This window comes from Grampus griseus (assembly GCF_964374135.1).
Source record: "Grampus griseus genome assembly, chromosome: 11".
Taxonomy (NCBI): Eukaryota; Metazoa; Chordata; class Mammalia; order Artiodactyla; family Delphinidae; genus Grampus; species Grampus griseus.
The window spans coordinates 26,709,735-26,725,499 of record NC_139005.1 but is presented as its reverse complement, the minus strand read 5'-3'; the positions used below and the strand labels follow the sequence as shown (position 1 = coordinate 26,725,499).

The following is a 15,765-nucleotide window of genomic DNA, read 5'->3' as shown; positions in this document are numbered from 1 at the left end:
CCCCCTTGTCGATATTTTGATAAAGGATGAGCTCATTTTTTTTATTGGCTCCAGTGATAGTGCTGGATCTTATAAGCAGATCTTTCTGTTTTCTTCAAAGCTGTCTTAGAAGTTTATACTTTCACTGAGCCAAAATCTCCATCCTCAGAATTTCTGCTCATTGGTCTGGTTTTGTCTTCTATAGCCACAGAAAATAATATGTAGTTGTTGAATTTGCATTTCTTTAGTTACTAGAGAGCCTGCATTCCTATGTATATTAGACTCTTTTAGCTTTGGGTTAATTTTTCTACTAGTAATTTAATTTTTAATGATTTATAAGAACTCTGTATACTAATGATATTTAACCCTTTGTCCTATATCAGCATGCACATTTTCCCAATTTGTAATTGGTCATTGATTTATTGATTTTGTATGTATGTGTGTGAGGGTGTGTGTGTATAAGTACAATCCCGAATCTCTAGTGAACATTTAAGCTCTTCCTTAGCCTTGTACCATAAAGAAATTTGGCAAGCATGACATTTCTGTACAATATCCTACATTAAAAATTCAAAAATTATACTAAAACTCCCCAAACCTTATACTTCTGTAGAAATAATACAGCATGACAAGCTACAAAGGACATTGACTGTTGGAGGAAAATTCCACTCCCTTTATTCAAACTAATCCTCTCTGGTTTTTATTGTAAGGTGTACTTTTCCTTTGAGTGCTCTGTGTGGTCCTTTTTAAAGAGAGGAAATATCATTATGCTTCACATTTTTAAGCCTCTGACAGGCAGAGACTGTTAATTTGTTTGCTTATTTAGAAGAGGAAGCTTGTTTTTTTCTTTTCTTTCTTATCTTTAGCTTTCTTTTATAGCTTAGTAACCAAAACTCAACGTCAGACCTCCCTTTCAATTGTTTTCAACCACCTTAGGAGTTTTTGGAGTTTTATTCTGTCTGTCCCTCTCCAGGGCCTCTTAAGATGAGGTGTGACCCATGAAGTCATTGTGTTGCAAAACCTGTGGTGGAGGGACACTGCTCATGACTAACCCCAAATGCCAGTTTGATCAGGAAAAGACCTTCATCAGCCAGAATTCTAGTCCTCACGAAGCACTAGACCCAGCATTGCTCTGTCTAATGGCAGCTAGATGTAAGCTATGGTGGAAATTTGGTTATTTAAAAAATTAGTTACTTGTACACAAAGTAAACTGTTTAAGCCCAAAAGACTACATTAGGCCTAGAGTGTTCTAACTGATGGGCCAAATAAAAGTATGGTTGATTAACTACTAAGCTTTAACCATACAGACTATTATTTCCGTCATTAATATCAAGGGAGGTGATATCTCCATGTAATTCTGGCAAGACCACCATGTTTGCTTTTTTCATAAAGTGGACTGTCCTGTATATCTGTGCCTCCTCTGTCCTTCATGCAGATGAAGCAGTAAATTTAAGAGGTAAGATTTAACTGACTGGGCGGTGGGGGCATAAATAGGAAGAAAATGAAGATCTCTTCTCTTTCTGTCCCCTCTCTGTTTCTCCTTTCCTGGATGATAGCGAGTTAGAGTAACTTACTGAAGAATGAATGATGGCAAAGCAACTTGACACCTGCTGGGAGTCACTGGAATAGCAAGCAATAAGGGTATAGTCCTTCCACTGAATCAGAGGTATTTAAGCACCAAATTTGTGAGAAAAACAAATCCTAAGTGTATATGCCACTTTGTATTCTCTCTCAGTACCCAGCTTCAGTCCCTGTCTCACAAATGCCCTGGGAAATACAGTATCCTGTTATCTTAATTTCTTCCTGAGTTGGCTTATATGGCCTTTCTTTTTAATTGGGGGTGGAGGGGATTCAAGAGGAATAGGAAAGTTAAGTGAGTAAATGTGGTACCAGTCTTAGACCAATGCTTAGGCCATGCAAGTTGGCAGGTATATAAAATGCTCTTGTCTCTCCTTCTCTGCCAAACTGTAATATAAGAAGTAGATGAGGTAGAGCCAGCATAAATTCTGGCAGGACATAAAGTCTGCCATTGGGTAGGAGTTAATAAATATTAATTGGGGATGTTGAGAAGCCTGCTGTTGACAGGCATAGGCAAAAGCATTCTAGAGGCTCTTCCCGCTATTATTGGAAGGCAGATGTCAAGTGGGAGTTGCAGGCAGTGGGGAGCAGTAGGCAGGCAGAGATGTCCTTAGATATGTATGTATCTAAGGGAGAAAACTATGACTTTTAAAATGCTAAACTCTTAATTACAACAGGATCATTTCAAGCTTTCCTGTTGGTGAGCCTAGAATTTATACTAATGAGGTCAGCTTTGTGGTAGGGTCATTTAAGAGAAACAGCAATAAGGATTTTTGGCATTCATTTATGTTCTTGATTAAACATGTATAGTTTTACATTGTAAGTTCTCTTTCTCCCTCTCTCTCTCTCTGTATGTATATGTGTGTGTATACATATATATATATATATATAAAACATCTTTATTGGAGTATAGTTACTTTACAATGGTGTGTTAGTTTCTGCTTTACAACAAAGTGAATCAGTTATACATATACATATGTCCCCATATCTCTTCCCTCTTGCGTCTCCCTCCTTCCCACCCTCCCTATCCCACCCCTCTAGGTGGTCACAAAGCACTGAGCTGATCTCCCTGTGCTATGCGGCTGCTTCCCACTAGCTATCTATTTTACTTTTGGTAGTGTATATGTCAGTGCTACTCTCTCACTTCGTCCCAGCTTACCCTTCCTCCTCCCCGTGTCCTCAAGTCCATTCTCTAGGAGGTTTGTGTCTCTATTCCCATCTTGCCCGTAGGTTCTTCATGACCATTTTTTTCTTTTTAGATTCCATATATATGTGTTAGCGTACGGTATTTGTTTTTCTCTTTCTGACTTACTTCACTCTGTATGACAGACTCTAGATCCATCCACCTCACTACAAATAACTCAATTTCGTTTCTTTTTATGGCTGAGTAATATTCCATTGTCTCACCACTAGTATACATATATATATATATATATATATTTTAATTTTTCTTATGGAACAACTTCCATTGCCATCTAATGAGGTCTAAACAGGTTCTTTCCCTTGGGAAAAGGGCTGTCTCCCCCTACCTTGTTTTTTTGTTTTTCCTTTTATAAGTAGCCATAACTCTAGGGGTGACAGTCTTAACTGATCTTTTCAGCAGTCGTTTTGACCCAACCCTGCACTGTCTTGATGGTACTCTTTGCTTTTCTAGGTTTGCTGTGGAATTTGTCCTCTAATGACAGACTGAAGAATCTCATGGTAACAGAAGCCTTGCTTACCCTGACTGAGAATATCATCATCCCCTTTTCGGGGTGGCCAGAAGGAGACTACCCCAAAGCAAATGGTTTGCTCGATTTTGATATATTCTACAATGTCACAGGATGCCTAAGGTAATACCACTCTACAACCGCCCTCAACCTTTTCTCTGTACACTTTAAATATTGCATCCAGATCTGTCTAAAACTCTACCCAATTACCTGGAGATATGGTAAAAATTATAAACATCACTCTAAATACTAGAAGCACAATGTAGAAAGAGTATTTTTTCCAGACATGTTTGATTCCAGAAGCTACCCACATTAGCTCATGAGAGAGAGCATGTCTTCCAATAAAGAAACTAGAAATCCAGTCCGAACACCTAGAAGTCCAGGCACACTGGCCTTTCCTGTCTCACAGGATTTAAGCCAGGCTCCATGCTGTATTTTTAGTTCACAAAAATATAATTTAATGACATGATTAAAAAAATAGTTTTGAACCTGCAGTTTTTAAATAGGCAACAAAGCCTGAAAGGATAGAATGTCTTGCCACAAGAATAGCTTACAAAAAACGTTAGTTTGATCAGCATTTCTAAATATTGGGATGAAAAAATGCTAGAACTGTTTTCTCCCCTGGGCTGTCAGATGCCAGCTAAACCAAGAGGAAATAGAAACACATGCAAGAGGAAGAAACGTTAGTCTCAACTTTTGTAGAAGCGTGCCTCTCAAGCTTTCTTATATATATTTGAAAATAATCATTGTCCTTTATGTCCAAGGATTAAAAGAAACCAGATAGATATGCAATCAAAAATAGGCAGCCCAGAATAAGTTGGGTCATATTCTGCCTTCTGATCTTTTCTCTAGTTTCACAGTTCACTTCTTGAGGGAATCTGTTTGGATGATAACAGAGGGAATTTATTATGGTAAGATGTTTATCTTATCTCCACAGTTAATCACACAGTAATGCATATCAAATGCCAGTTTTTTATAAAGAATTACATTAGCCACTGAGAGTTTTACAAAGATGAATAAGAAAATTCTTAACTGACCTTTAATCTAGCAGGGGATGCAGATAAGCAAATAAACTAGAATGCAATGAAATATGTTACAGCAGTGATTCTCAAAGCGTGGCCCCTGGACTAGTAGCATGTATATTACCTGGAACTTATTAGAATTCTCAGCTTTCACCCCAGACCTACTAAATCAGAAGTTTCAGGAACACGTGTCAGGAACAAGTGAAGTGCTGCAGGGATGTAGAACAAAAGGACCATTCATGCCAGCTGAGTGGGATCAGAGGTGCCAAATGAGCTGGGCTTTGGTGGGCTATTTCAGTAGACAGAAATTCTCTAGGTAGTATCCCTTGAAATTTATTTGCTATACAGTCCACTAGAACTGCTTTTCTTTTTTTTTTAACGTCTTTATTGGAGTATAATTGCTTTACAATGTTGTTAGTTTCTGCTGTATAACAAAGTGAATCAGCTATATGCATATGTATATCCCCATATCCCCTCCCTCTTGCGTCTCCTTCCCACCCTCCTTATCCCACCCCTCTAGCTGGTCGCAGAGCACCGAGCTGATCTCCCTGTGCTATGCGGCTGCTTCCCACCAGCTATCTGTTTTACATTTGGTAGTGTATATATGTCAATGTTACTCTCTCACTTCATCCCAGCTTACCCTTCCCCCTCCCCGTGTCCTCAAGTCCATTCTCTACATCTGTGTCTTTATTCCTGTCCTGCCCCTAGGTTCATCAGAACCGTTTTTTTTTTTAGATTCCATATGTATGTGTTAGCATATGGTATTTGCTTTTCTTTTTCTGACTTACTTCACACTGTATGACAGACTCTAGATCCATCCACCTCACTACAAATAACTCAATTTCCTTTCTTTTTATGGCTGAGTAATAGTCCATTGTATATATGTGCCACATCTTCTTTATCCATTAATCTGTCGATGGACACTTAGGTTGCTTCCATGTCCTGGGTATTGTAAATAGTGCTGCAGTGAACATTGTAGTACATGACTCTTTTTGAATGATGGTTTTCTCAGGGCATATGCCCAGTAGTGAGATTGCTGGGTCATATGGTAGTTCTACTTTTAGTTTTTTAAGGAACCTCCATACTGTTCTCTGTAGTGGCTATATCAATTTACATTCCCACCAACAGTGCAAGAAGGTTCCCTTTTCTCCACACCCTCTCCAGTGTTTATTGTTTGTAGATTTTCTGATCATGGCCATTCTGACCAGTGTGAGGTGATACCACATCGTAGTTTTGATTTGCTTTTCTCTAATGATTAGTGATGTTGAGCATCTTTTCATGTGTTTGTTGGCAATCTGTTTATCTTCTTTGGAGAAATGTCTGTTTAGGTCTTCTGCCCATTTTTGGATTGGGTTGTTTGTTTTTTTGATATTGAGCTGCAAAGCTGCTTGTATACTTTGGAGATTAATCCTTTGTCAGTTGCTTTGTTTCCAAATATTTTCTCCCATTCTGAGGGTTGTCTTTTGGTCCTGTTTATGGTTTCCTTTGCTGTGCAAAAGCTTTTAAGTTTCATTAGGTCCCATTTGTTTAGTTTGGTTTTTAATTCCATTTCTCTAGGAGGTTGATCAAAAAGGATCTTGCTGTGATTTATGTCATAGAGTGTTCTGCCTATGTTTTCCTCTAAGAGTTTGATAGTGTCTGGGCTTACATTTAGGTCTTTAATCCATTTTCAGTTTATTTTAGTGTATGGTGTTAGGAAGTGTTCTAATTTCATTCTTTCAATGTAGCTGTCCAGTTTTCCCAGCACCACGTATTGAAGAGGCTGTCTTTTCTCCATGATATATTCTTGCCTCCTTTATCAAAGATAAGGTGACCGTATGTGTGTGGGTTTATCTCTGGGCTTTCTATCCTGTTCCATTGATCTATATTTCTGTTTTTGTGCCAGTACCATACTGTCTTGATTACTGTAGCTTTGTAGTATAGTCTGAAGTCTGGGAGCCTGATTCCTCCAGCTCCGTTTTTCTTCAAGATTGCTTTGGCTATTTGAGGTCTTTTGTGTTTCCATACATATTCTGAAATCTTTATTTCTAGTTCTGTGAAAAATGCCATTGGTAGTTTGATAGGGATTGCATTGAATCTGTAGATTGCTTTGGGTAGTATAGTCATTTTCACAATATTGTTTCTTCCAATCAAAGAACATGATATATCTCTCCATCTGTATCATCTTTAATGTCTTTTATCAGTGTCTTATAGTTTTCTGCATACAGGTCTTTTGTCTCCTTAGGTAGGTTTATTCCTAGATATTTTATTCTCTTTGTTGCAGTGGTAAATGGGAGTGTTTCCTTAATTTCTCTTTCAGATTTTTCATCATTAGTGTATAGGAATGCCAGAGATTTCTGTGCATTAATTTTGTATCCTGCTACTCTACCAAATTCATTGATTAGCTCTAGTAGTTTTCTGGTAGCATCTTTAGGATTCTCTATGTATAGTATGTCATCTGAAAACAGTGACAGCTTTACTTCATCTTTTCCAATTTGGATTCCTTTTATTTCTGTTTCTTCTCTGATTGCTGTGGCTAAAACTTCCACAACTGTATTGAATAGTAGTGGTGAGAGTAGGCAACCTTGTCTTGTTCCTGATCCTAGAGGAAACGGTTTCAGTTTTCACCATTGAGGACGACATTGACTGTGGGTTTGTCATATATGGCCTTTAGTATGTTGAGGTAAATTCCCGCTAGGCCCTTTCTGAAGGGTTTTTATCATAAATAGATGTTGAATTTTGTTGAAAGCTTTTTCTGCATCTATTGAGATGATCATATGGTTTTTATTCCTCAGTTTGTTAATACAGTGTATCACATTGATTGATTTGCATATACTGAAGAATCCTTGCATTCCTGGGATAAACCCCACTTGATCATGGTGTATGATCCTTTTAATGTGCTGTTGGATTCTGTTTGCTAGTATTTCGTTGAGGATTTTTGCATCTGTGTTCATCAGATATATTGGCCTGTAGTTTTCTTTTTTTGTGACATCTTTGTATCGTTTTGGTATCAGGGTGATGGTGGCCTCGTAGAATGAGTTTGGGCGTGCTCCTCCCTCTTCTATATTTTGAAAGAGTTTGAGAAGGATAGGTGTTAGCTCTTGTGTAGATGTTTGATAGAATTCGCTTGTGAAGCCATCTGCTCCTGGACTTTGTTTGTTGGAAGATTTTTAATCACAGTTTCAATTTCAGTGCTTATGATTGGTCTGTTTATATTTTCTATTTCTTCCTGATTCAGTCTCAGAAGGTTGTGCTTTTCTAAGAATTTATCCATTTCTTCTAGGTTGTCCATTTTATTGGCATATAGTTGCTTATAGAAATCTCACATGATCCTTTGTATTTCTGCAGTGTCAGTTGTTACTTCTCCTTTTTTATTTCTAATTCTGTTGATTTGAGTCTTCTCTGTTTTTTTATTGATGAGTCTGGCTAGTGGTTTATCAATTTTGTTTATTTTCTCAAAGAACTAGCTTTTAGTTTTATTGGTCTTTGCTATGTTTCCTTCATTTCTTTTTCATTTATTTCTGATCTGATCTTTATGATTTCTTTCCTTCTGCTAACTTTGGTGGTTTTTTGTTCTTCTTTCTCTAATTGCTTTACGTGTAAGGTTAGGTTGTTTATTTGAGATGTTTCTTGTTTCTTAAGGTACGATTGTATTGCTATAAACTTCCCTCTTAGAACTGCTTTTGCTGCATCCCATAGGTTTGGGGTCATCGTGTTTTCATTGTTACTTGTTTCTAGGTATTTTTTGATTTCCTCTTTGATTTCTTCAGTGATCTCTTGGTTATTTAATAATATATTGTTTAGCCTCCATGTGTTTGTATTTTTTACAGTTTTTTTCCTGTAATTGATATCTAGTCTCATAGCATTGTGGTTGAAAAAGATACTTGATAATGATTTCAATTTTCTTAAATTAACCAAGACTTGATTTGTGACCCAAGATATGATCTATCCTGGAGGATGTTCCATGAGCACTTGAGAAGAAAGTGTATTCTCTTGTTTTTGGATGGAATGTCCTATAAATGTCAATTAAGTCCATTTTGTTTAATGTGTCATTTAAAGCGTGTGTTTCGTCATTTATTTTCATTTTGGATGATCTGTCCATTGGTGAAAGTGGGGTGTTAAAGTCCTCTACTATTTTTGTGTTACTGTGGATTTCCCCTTTTATTGCTGTTAGCATTTGCTTTATGTACTGAGGTGCTCCTATGTTGGGTGCATAAATATTTACAATTGTTATATCTTCTTCTTGACTGATCCCTTGATCATTACGTAGTGTCCTTTGTCTCTTGTAATAGTCTTTATTTTATTGTCTACTTTGTCTGATATGAGAATTGCTAGTCCAGCTTTCTTTTGATTTCCATTTGCATGGAATATCTTTTTCCATCCCCTCACTTTCAGTCTGTATGTGTCCCTAGGTTTGAAGTGGGTCTCTTGTAGATAGCATATATATCGGTCTTGTTTTTGTATCCATTCAGCCAGTCTGTGTCTTTTGGTTGGAGCATTTACTCTATTTACATTTAAGGTAATTATCGATATGTATGTTCCTACTCCCATTTTCTTAATTGTTTTGGGTTTATTGTTGTAGGTCTTTTCCTTCTCTTGTGTTTCCTGCCTAGAGAAGTTCCTTTAGCATTTGTTGTAAAGCTGGTTTGGTGGTGCTGAATTCTCTTAGCTATTACTTGTCTGTAAAGCTTTGGATTTCTCTCTCAAATATGAATGAGATCCTTGCTGGGTAGAGTACTCTTGGTTGTAGGTTTTTCCCTTTCATCATTTTAAATATGTCCTGCCACTCCCTTCTGGCTTACAGAGTTTCTGCTGAAAGCAGCTGTTAACCTTATGGGGATTCCCTTGTATGTTATTTGTTGTTTTTCCCTTGTGCTTTTAATATTTTTCTTTGTATTTAATTTTTGATAGCTTGATTAATATGTGTCTCGGTGTGTTTCTCTTTGGGTTTATCCTGTATGGTGCTCTCTGTGCTTCCTGGACCTGATTGACTATTTCCTTTCCCATTTTAGGGAAGTTTTTGACTATAATCTCTTCAAATATTTTCTCATACCCTTTCTTTTTCTCTTCTTCTTCTGGGACCCCTATAATTTGAATGTTGGTATGGTTAATATTGTCCCAGAGGTCTCTGAGACTGTCCTCAATTCTTTTCATTCTTTTTTCTTTATTCTGCTCCCTGGCAGTATTTCCACCATTTTGTCTTCCAGCTCACCTATCTGTTCTTCTACCTCAGTTATTCTGCTATCAATGCCTTCTAGAGTCTTTTTAATTCAGTAATTGTGTTGTTCATCACTGTTTGTTTGCTCTTTAGTTCTTCTAGGTGCTTGTTAAATGTTTTTTGTTTTTTCTCCATTCTGTTTCCGAGATTTTGGTTCATGTTTGCTACCATTACTCTGAATTCTTTTTCAGGTAGGTTGCCTATTTCGTCTTCATTTTTTTTTTGGTCTTGTAGGTTTTTACCTTGCTCCTTCATCTGTAAGATATTTTTTTTGCCCTTTCTTTTTTTTTTTTTGATGGGTGGTTCTGTGTTCCTGTCTTACTGGTTGTTTGGCCTCAGCCATCCAGCACTGGAGTTTGCAGGCAGTTGGATAGAGCTGGGTCTTGGTGCTGAGATGAGGACCTCCAGGAGGCCTCACTCCAATTGATATTCCCTGGGGTCTGAGGTTCTCTGTTAGTCCAGCAGTTTGGATTCGGAGTTCCCACCACATGAGCTCAGACCCAACCTCTGGCCTGGAAACCAAGATCCCACAAGCTTTGTGGTGTGGTTAAAAAAAAAAAGAAAAAGAAAGAAAAAAAGGAGCAGTACAATATCAAAGAATAAAAAACAAAATAAAATTAGAAAGATTAAAAAATATATTAGGAAAAATAAAACTATAATTAACAACCAATCGCTGGGAGTTCCTCCTGTACCCTTAGCTGTCCATGGTCCCCCACCAGTGCCTGGTAAGTGCCCTAGTTGTGTGGAGACTCGAATTCCACATCCTCCTAGTACTCCACCCACTTGGAACCACTCTTTAATGTATTTTTGATTCATTAAAACATTTTGATTCATTTAAAAACATTTTGCATCTTAAAATTTTTCTGTCGCTCCCATTGCCTTACCATGTGCGACAGAGTTCTTAGCATGACAGACTCAGGACTCTTTCAATTGAAAATGGCAGATACACAATTCAAAGTTCCTTAAATCAAGTGGCTCATGTGGCTGAGATGTTGACGGGCACTTGTGGAAGTGAAAGAAGTGCATCAGGAACCATGGCCTCAAGGACTGGGACGTAAATTCAGCATCTCTAGAACTCAGTCTCCTATTTACAGGCATACCTCAGAGATATTATGGATTCAGTTCTAAACCACCGCAATAAAGTGAATATTGCAATGAAGCAAGTCACACGATCTTTTCGGTTTTCCAGTGCTTATTTAAGTATGTTTACATTATGCAACAGTCTATTAAGTGTGCAATGGCATTATGTCTTAAAGAAATCAATATACATACCTTAATTTAAAAATGCTTTATTACAAAAAATGCTAACCATCATCTAACAACACAGGGTTGCCACAAACCTTCAATTTGTTAAAAAAAAAATGCAATGTCTGTAAAGCTCAATAAAGCAAAGCACAATAAAACGAAGTATGCCTGTATATCTCATCTCTGCTTACTCGTCTTCTTTGAAGACTACTGGGCTCATTCTCTAAAAATGCAAACAAGCCTTCTCCACGTAGCAGATCCCTAAATCACAGGCAGCCCTTGCTTAGCCACCCAGCAGAAAAAGTGCACTTCTTTCTTTAAATGTCAATCTCCTGGAAGGTTTAACCCTGACTCTGCTTCTGAAAGCTGTGTATCGTTTGAGCCTCTGTTCCCCTAGATTGACCAGACCTGGATCAGATACTTGCTTCATGGCAACAATAGCAACAAGGTCTGTTAAAGTAGCAAGAGGGAGGGGAACACTTGGTGGACAAACAAAACAAAAATAGAAGACACCTTCCTCAGTTACAGCATATGCAACCTTTCTCAGTCTATCCACAACCTTCTTTACAATCTTACTTCCCATTTTCCTGCAAACATATCCCAAAGTACAAGCAAGCTACAAAGTACTTGCTTTCCTTAGATATTATAGGTAATTTCATATAGCCAAGGCTTTATTCAATTTTACTGCCTGGTAAACATTTTCTATTATCTGCCTACTGATTACTTAATCTCCTAGTCATATAATAGCAAAGTTAATCTTTTCTGTAAAACATTTTCCTGCCTCAGGCAAAAGCCATTACTTGTTTATAAGAATTCAAACAGGACTTTTTACAGGTAAGTCACCTCTGTACAGACTTTGTATTACATTACTATTTTTATGGGAAGTTGTTTACATACCATTTTTATTAGATTGTGAACTCTAAGAGCTAAGCCTATGCATTTTTCTAATCTCTAATTCCTAGCACATAGCAAGGTTTCTGACATATAGTAAGCAAGTATAAAGTATTTGAGTGAAATGAGTAATGAACGAATGAGCAAATGAAAATCCATTAGGAATTAGGTGGATAATCATGTCTGGCAAGGTATCAAATTTGTGATGGAAAGTAATCAAACAGAAGTTGGAAACATTAGCTAAAGCCAGACTGAGGGGGCCTTATAAATCATGTTAAGGAGTTAATAATTTTCTTCTGTAAGCAAAGTTAGTAGTGTGGGGAGGATAGAAATATAAGTTCTGCATGAAGAAGAAAAATTATAATATCCACATGAAAGGTGTATTGGGAAGGTGGAAATCTAAAAATAAAGATGTTGGTTGCACATCTTTTCCTGTAGTCTCCTTTTATGAACAAGGAATAACAGACTTGCGTGGTTTGGGTGAAGCAGTGCCCTTGTTGGCACACATTTTTCAGATATGTTATTGCCTGAATCCACTCCCATCATAATGACACCATTTTAAACAGTGTTTGCAAAGTCAGTCCAAACCACTGATTTGAACTACTTTCAGAAGCAGAATATTGCAAAATATTTGGGAAATTGAGTATCATAGTATTTGCTTCTAAAATATCTATTATTTCATCTGTGTATCTAATTTATAATAATAATAGCTAATATTTATGTTGTAAAAACCGTTCAGAATGCTTTGTGAGGATTTCCTCAGTTTATTCTCAGGGCAACCCTTGTAAAGTAGGCCTTCCCATTTTATAGATAAGGAAACTGGAGCTCAGAGAGCAGAGGTTAAGAGATTTTCCCAACATCATACAGCTAGTAAAAGACAAAGCTGGAATTCTAATCCAGGAAGGCTGTCTCCAGGGCCAAGCTCTTCATCAGTGTGCTGGATACATTGATATTAGTCACATGTCTACAGACTGCTCTGCTGTGGATTAAGCCTCTGCCCTTCACAGTCTCGCAACCTCGCAGGGTCAGGTAGGCCAGTGTACAGTCACGTTCAGGTCTCATTATGGGCATTGTGTCTGCATTTCAGTGTTGTCTTTTTTTAGGAGTTCTATGCAAGTGGAACTCTGCACTACATTTCCTATTAACAGAGAAAATAGAAAGCATAAGAACTGGGAGGTCTTTCCAAGAGAGGAGATGGCTTTGTAGACAACTTCGGGTAGATGTTGTCACAATGAGTATAAAAGTCAGTAAGGAGATGTGAGTTAGAAAGGGACCTGTAGGGAACCTGTAATCAAATAGTCTCAATTTTCACAAGAGAGCTGTCTTCTGAATAGTTGCTTATTTCTGACTCCAAGTTACTCTAAAAAGATTTTAAGACAGGTGTTGACTAGCTCTAATAAGAGTGAATCTTAACTACATAAAAATAAATGTTAGCAAATATTGTAACTGCTACAAGTTCATTGGAGGTATGGCCTCCGCCACTGGCAACTGGCAGCATGAGTAGTATTTTGGGCATTGTGTTGACTTAGGTTAGTGTAGCTAAATTCCTTCAATCTACTTTGAAGTAGAACTTCTGCATAGACCAGTGACTTTGTCCCTTTACTAACTTGAGAGTGAGATCAGTTCTGAGAGGGACTTCCCTGGTCTTTAGATAGCAGTGGTGCAGAGTGAATCTGCTCAGCAGGTAAAATCTTTGCTTCATTAATGAACTTGTGACAGTGACTCCAGTTCTGCCCACCTGGAGCTGCTACAGTGCGATCACATTCAGACAGGAGAACGTGCACAGCTTATCCTTCAAAAACTGTCAGATACACCGTATCTGTCAGGTATCAGGTCATTTTTCTACAGAATTAGCATCTGCCTGCCGCAGCATTTACCGTGGGCCTTGGTGCTTTCTTTAAGTAATTCCTTTGGAATTACATACTTTTCATGACTAAAGTTACTCACTGACAGGTGATACAAATTTTGCAATAGGGAAAACAATGTTCATTGCAAGTTTCAGGTTTTTTCTTAAACACTATGCCAGCATAATGAATAATAAAATCCAAGTTAGGAGAGGAAAAATAAATTGATACACTCCCAATTTGTGCTAGAGCCATCAAGAGCAGTTGTCAGGATCTCCTCATACCTCCACATTCAGTGACATCATGTTGGTAGCTTGAAATCAGCCATGGTGGGAGTATTTACACTATAGAAATTGGCAAATGCTACAAATCAGAGCTCTCCCCACTCCACCAACCCAGAAAGCTGGTTGGCATACCACTGGCACTGAATTTCCATTAGTTGATTAACATCAAGATAATTGGGGTAAAGGCATATTTCTCCTTACATATCTCTTTTCAAAGAAGAAATATTTCCTTTGTCTTCTTGGAAGGCATTATGAAGCATTATCCACCCCACGTTTTTTTTTTGAGTGGAGAAAACCTACTAAAATGCCCCGTTCTTTTTTTCAAAATTATTTTTATTTACTTAGGACAAGAAGTATAACAGTTAAAATATTTAATAATTTATTTTGATTAGTAGGATACTCTTCCAAACATTTCAAACTGCAAAAGACTTATGTGACAACCATAGAATTGTAAATTACCAAAGAGCATTAGCTGCCTTCTTTGATTGTACACCCTTCCTACACATACTTATTGCGAGCCCCTGTTTGTCAATTTAGTATGGGTAACTCATTGGGAATTGGTGTGACATGGCTGTCAATTCTCTATGTTCCACCTCACTGATTGCCACACTTTTGGGACACCTTTGGATGTGACATAAATAAAACCAATGGTCATTATCAGGGTGTATGTTCAAAATTCCTACCAAAGATTTACCATTATTTCTCCATTCTTCCATTTGGTTCTCACTATTTCTTTCCTTCTCTTACCTTCTTTCCTTCTTTCTTTTCTTACCTCAGTCTTCTTTGTTCTCTTAAAAGGGAAGAGGTGGAAACAATTTAGAGGTCAGAAATTAAAATGCCTCCAGGGGTCAGACAGGCACTTAAGTGGACAAGTGTGAGACTATGGGCTGCTATCAGACTAGAGAATGGAAAAAAATGCCTACCCCAGGAGCAGTGACATTCAGAGTTCTGGAAAACACTTCAGGCCAAACACAGACTCTTCTGAGAAAGCCTCTGTTAGCAGTCTCATTCTTCAGCTGAAGAAATTAAGTACTAGTGACCCTTCCACAATAATAGAAGCAGTTATCAGAAACTTGAGAAAAGCAACTAATCCAGCCTTCTTGGGATTTTACCACTTGGTCTGTCTTCCCTCTTGCTCTTATCCAATCCTTTCCAGTACTTGAGTGCCTGCTGTATCCAAAGCACTGTTTAAATTTCTGAAATTTCAAAGGGGAATGGGACCTATCTTTGCCCTGGAGGAACTCCAGTTTTAGTGGGGGAAAGGCACCAGGAGAGATTATCACAGTCCATTTGATAAGAAGTGTAGAAGAGGTTTGAAAAGACTGTTAATGCAGGCATTGAGTTGCTTAACTGATGTTGCCTAGGGATTGGGAAAAAATGTTGACTGGAGAGTCACATTTAAGGAGCTGGTAAAGGAAGAGTAGCTGTTTGAATGTCCCGCTCAGTCTTTAGCTCATCATGCTATCACTAGTTCATCTCTATCCTTTTTCAATATAGTCATTAAAAATATGAATTCACAAAACTCTGAAAAGTTGTTTTCCTAAACTCTTGTTATTTGTTAACCATTTGCTTATGAGAAAGCCTTATAAACTTGCTGCCTTAATGTTATCGCCACAATCTGATTAACAACTGTTTCTCAGACTCACAGACTTAGAGAACCAATTTATGGTTATGGGAGAAAGGGTGGAGGGGAGGGATAAATTGGGAGTTTGGGATTGAAACTGCTATATTTAAGGTAGATAACCAACAAGGACCTACTGTATAGCACAGGGAATTCTCCTCAATATTCTGTAATAACCTAAATGGAAAAAGAATTTGAAAAAGACTAGATACATGTATATGTATAACTGAATCACTTTGCTGTATACCTGAAACTAACACAACGGTGTTAATCAACTATGCTCCAATATAAATTAAAAGTTATAAAACACACAATTGTTTCTGCATTGTAAAGACTACCCCAGAATTTGCCATTTTGTTTAGGATAATAGGACAAAATGACAAAACATTACTATAAAA

General features: G+C 37.6%; 1 protein-coding gene across 2 annotated transcripts in view; it reads left to right on the top strand.

The window, feature by feature from the left end:
• The window catches only part of PKP2 (plakophilin 2), a gene marked incomplete at its 5' end in the record, with an annotated part of 86,579 nt that overhangs the window by 45,105 nt on the left and 25,709 nt on the right, over nucleotides 1–15,765 (top strand). For both annotated transcript variants that reach the window (XM_082665859.1, XM_082665858.1), the window contains one exon: nucleotides 3,209–3,386. In XM_082665859.1, the coding sequence (XP_082521985.1) occupies nucleotides 3,209–3,386 (178 nt within the window). The remainder of the gene's footprint in view (nucleotides 1–3,208; nucleotides 3,387–15,765) is intronic.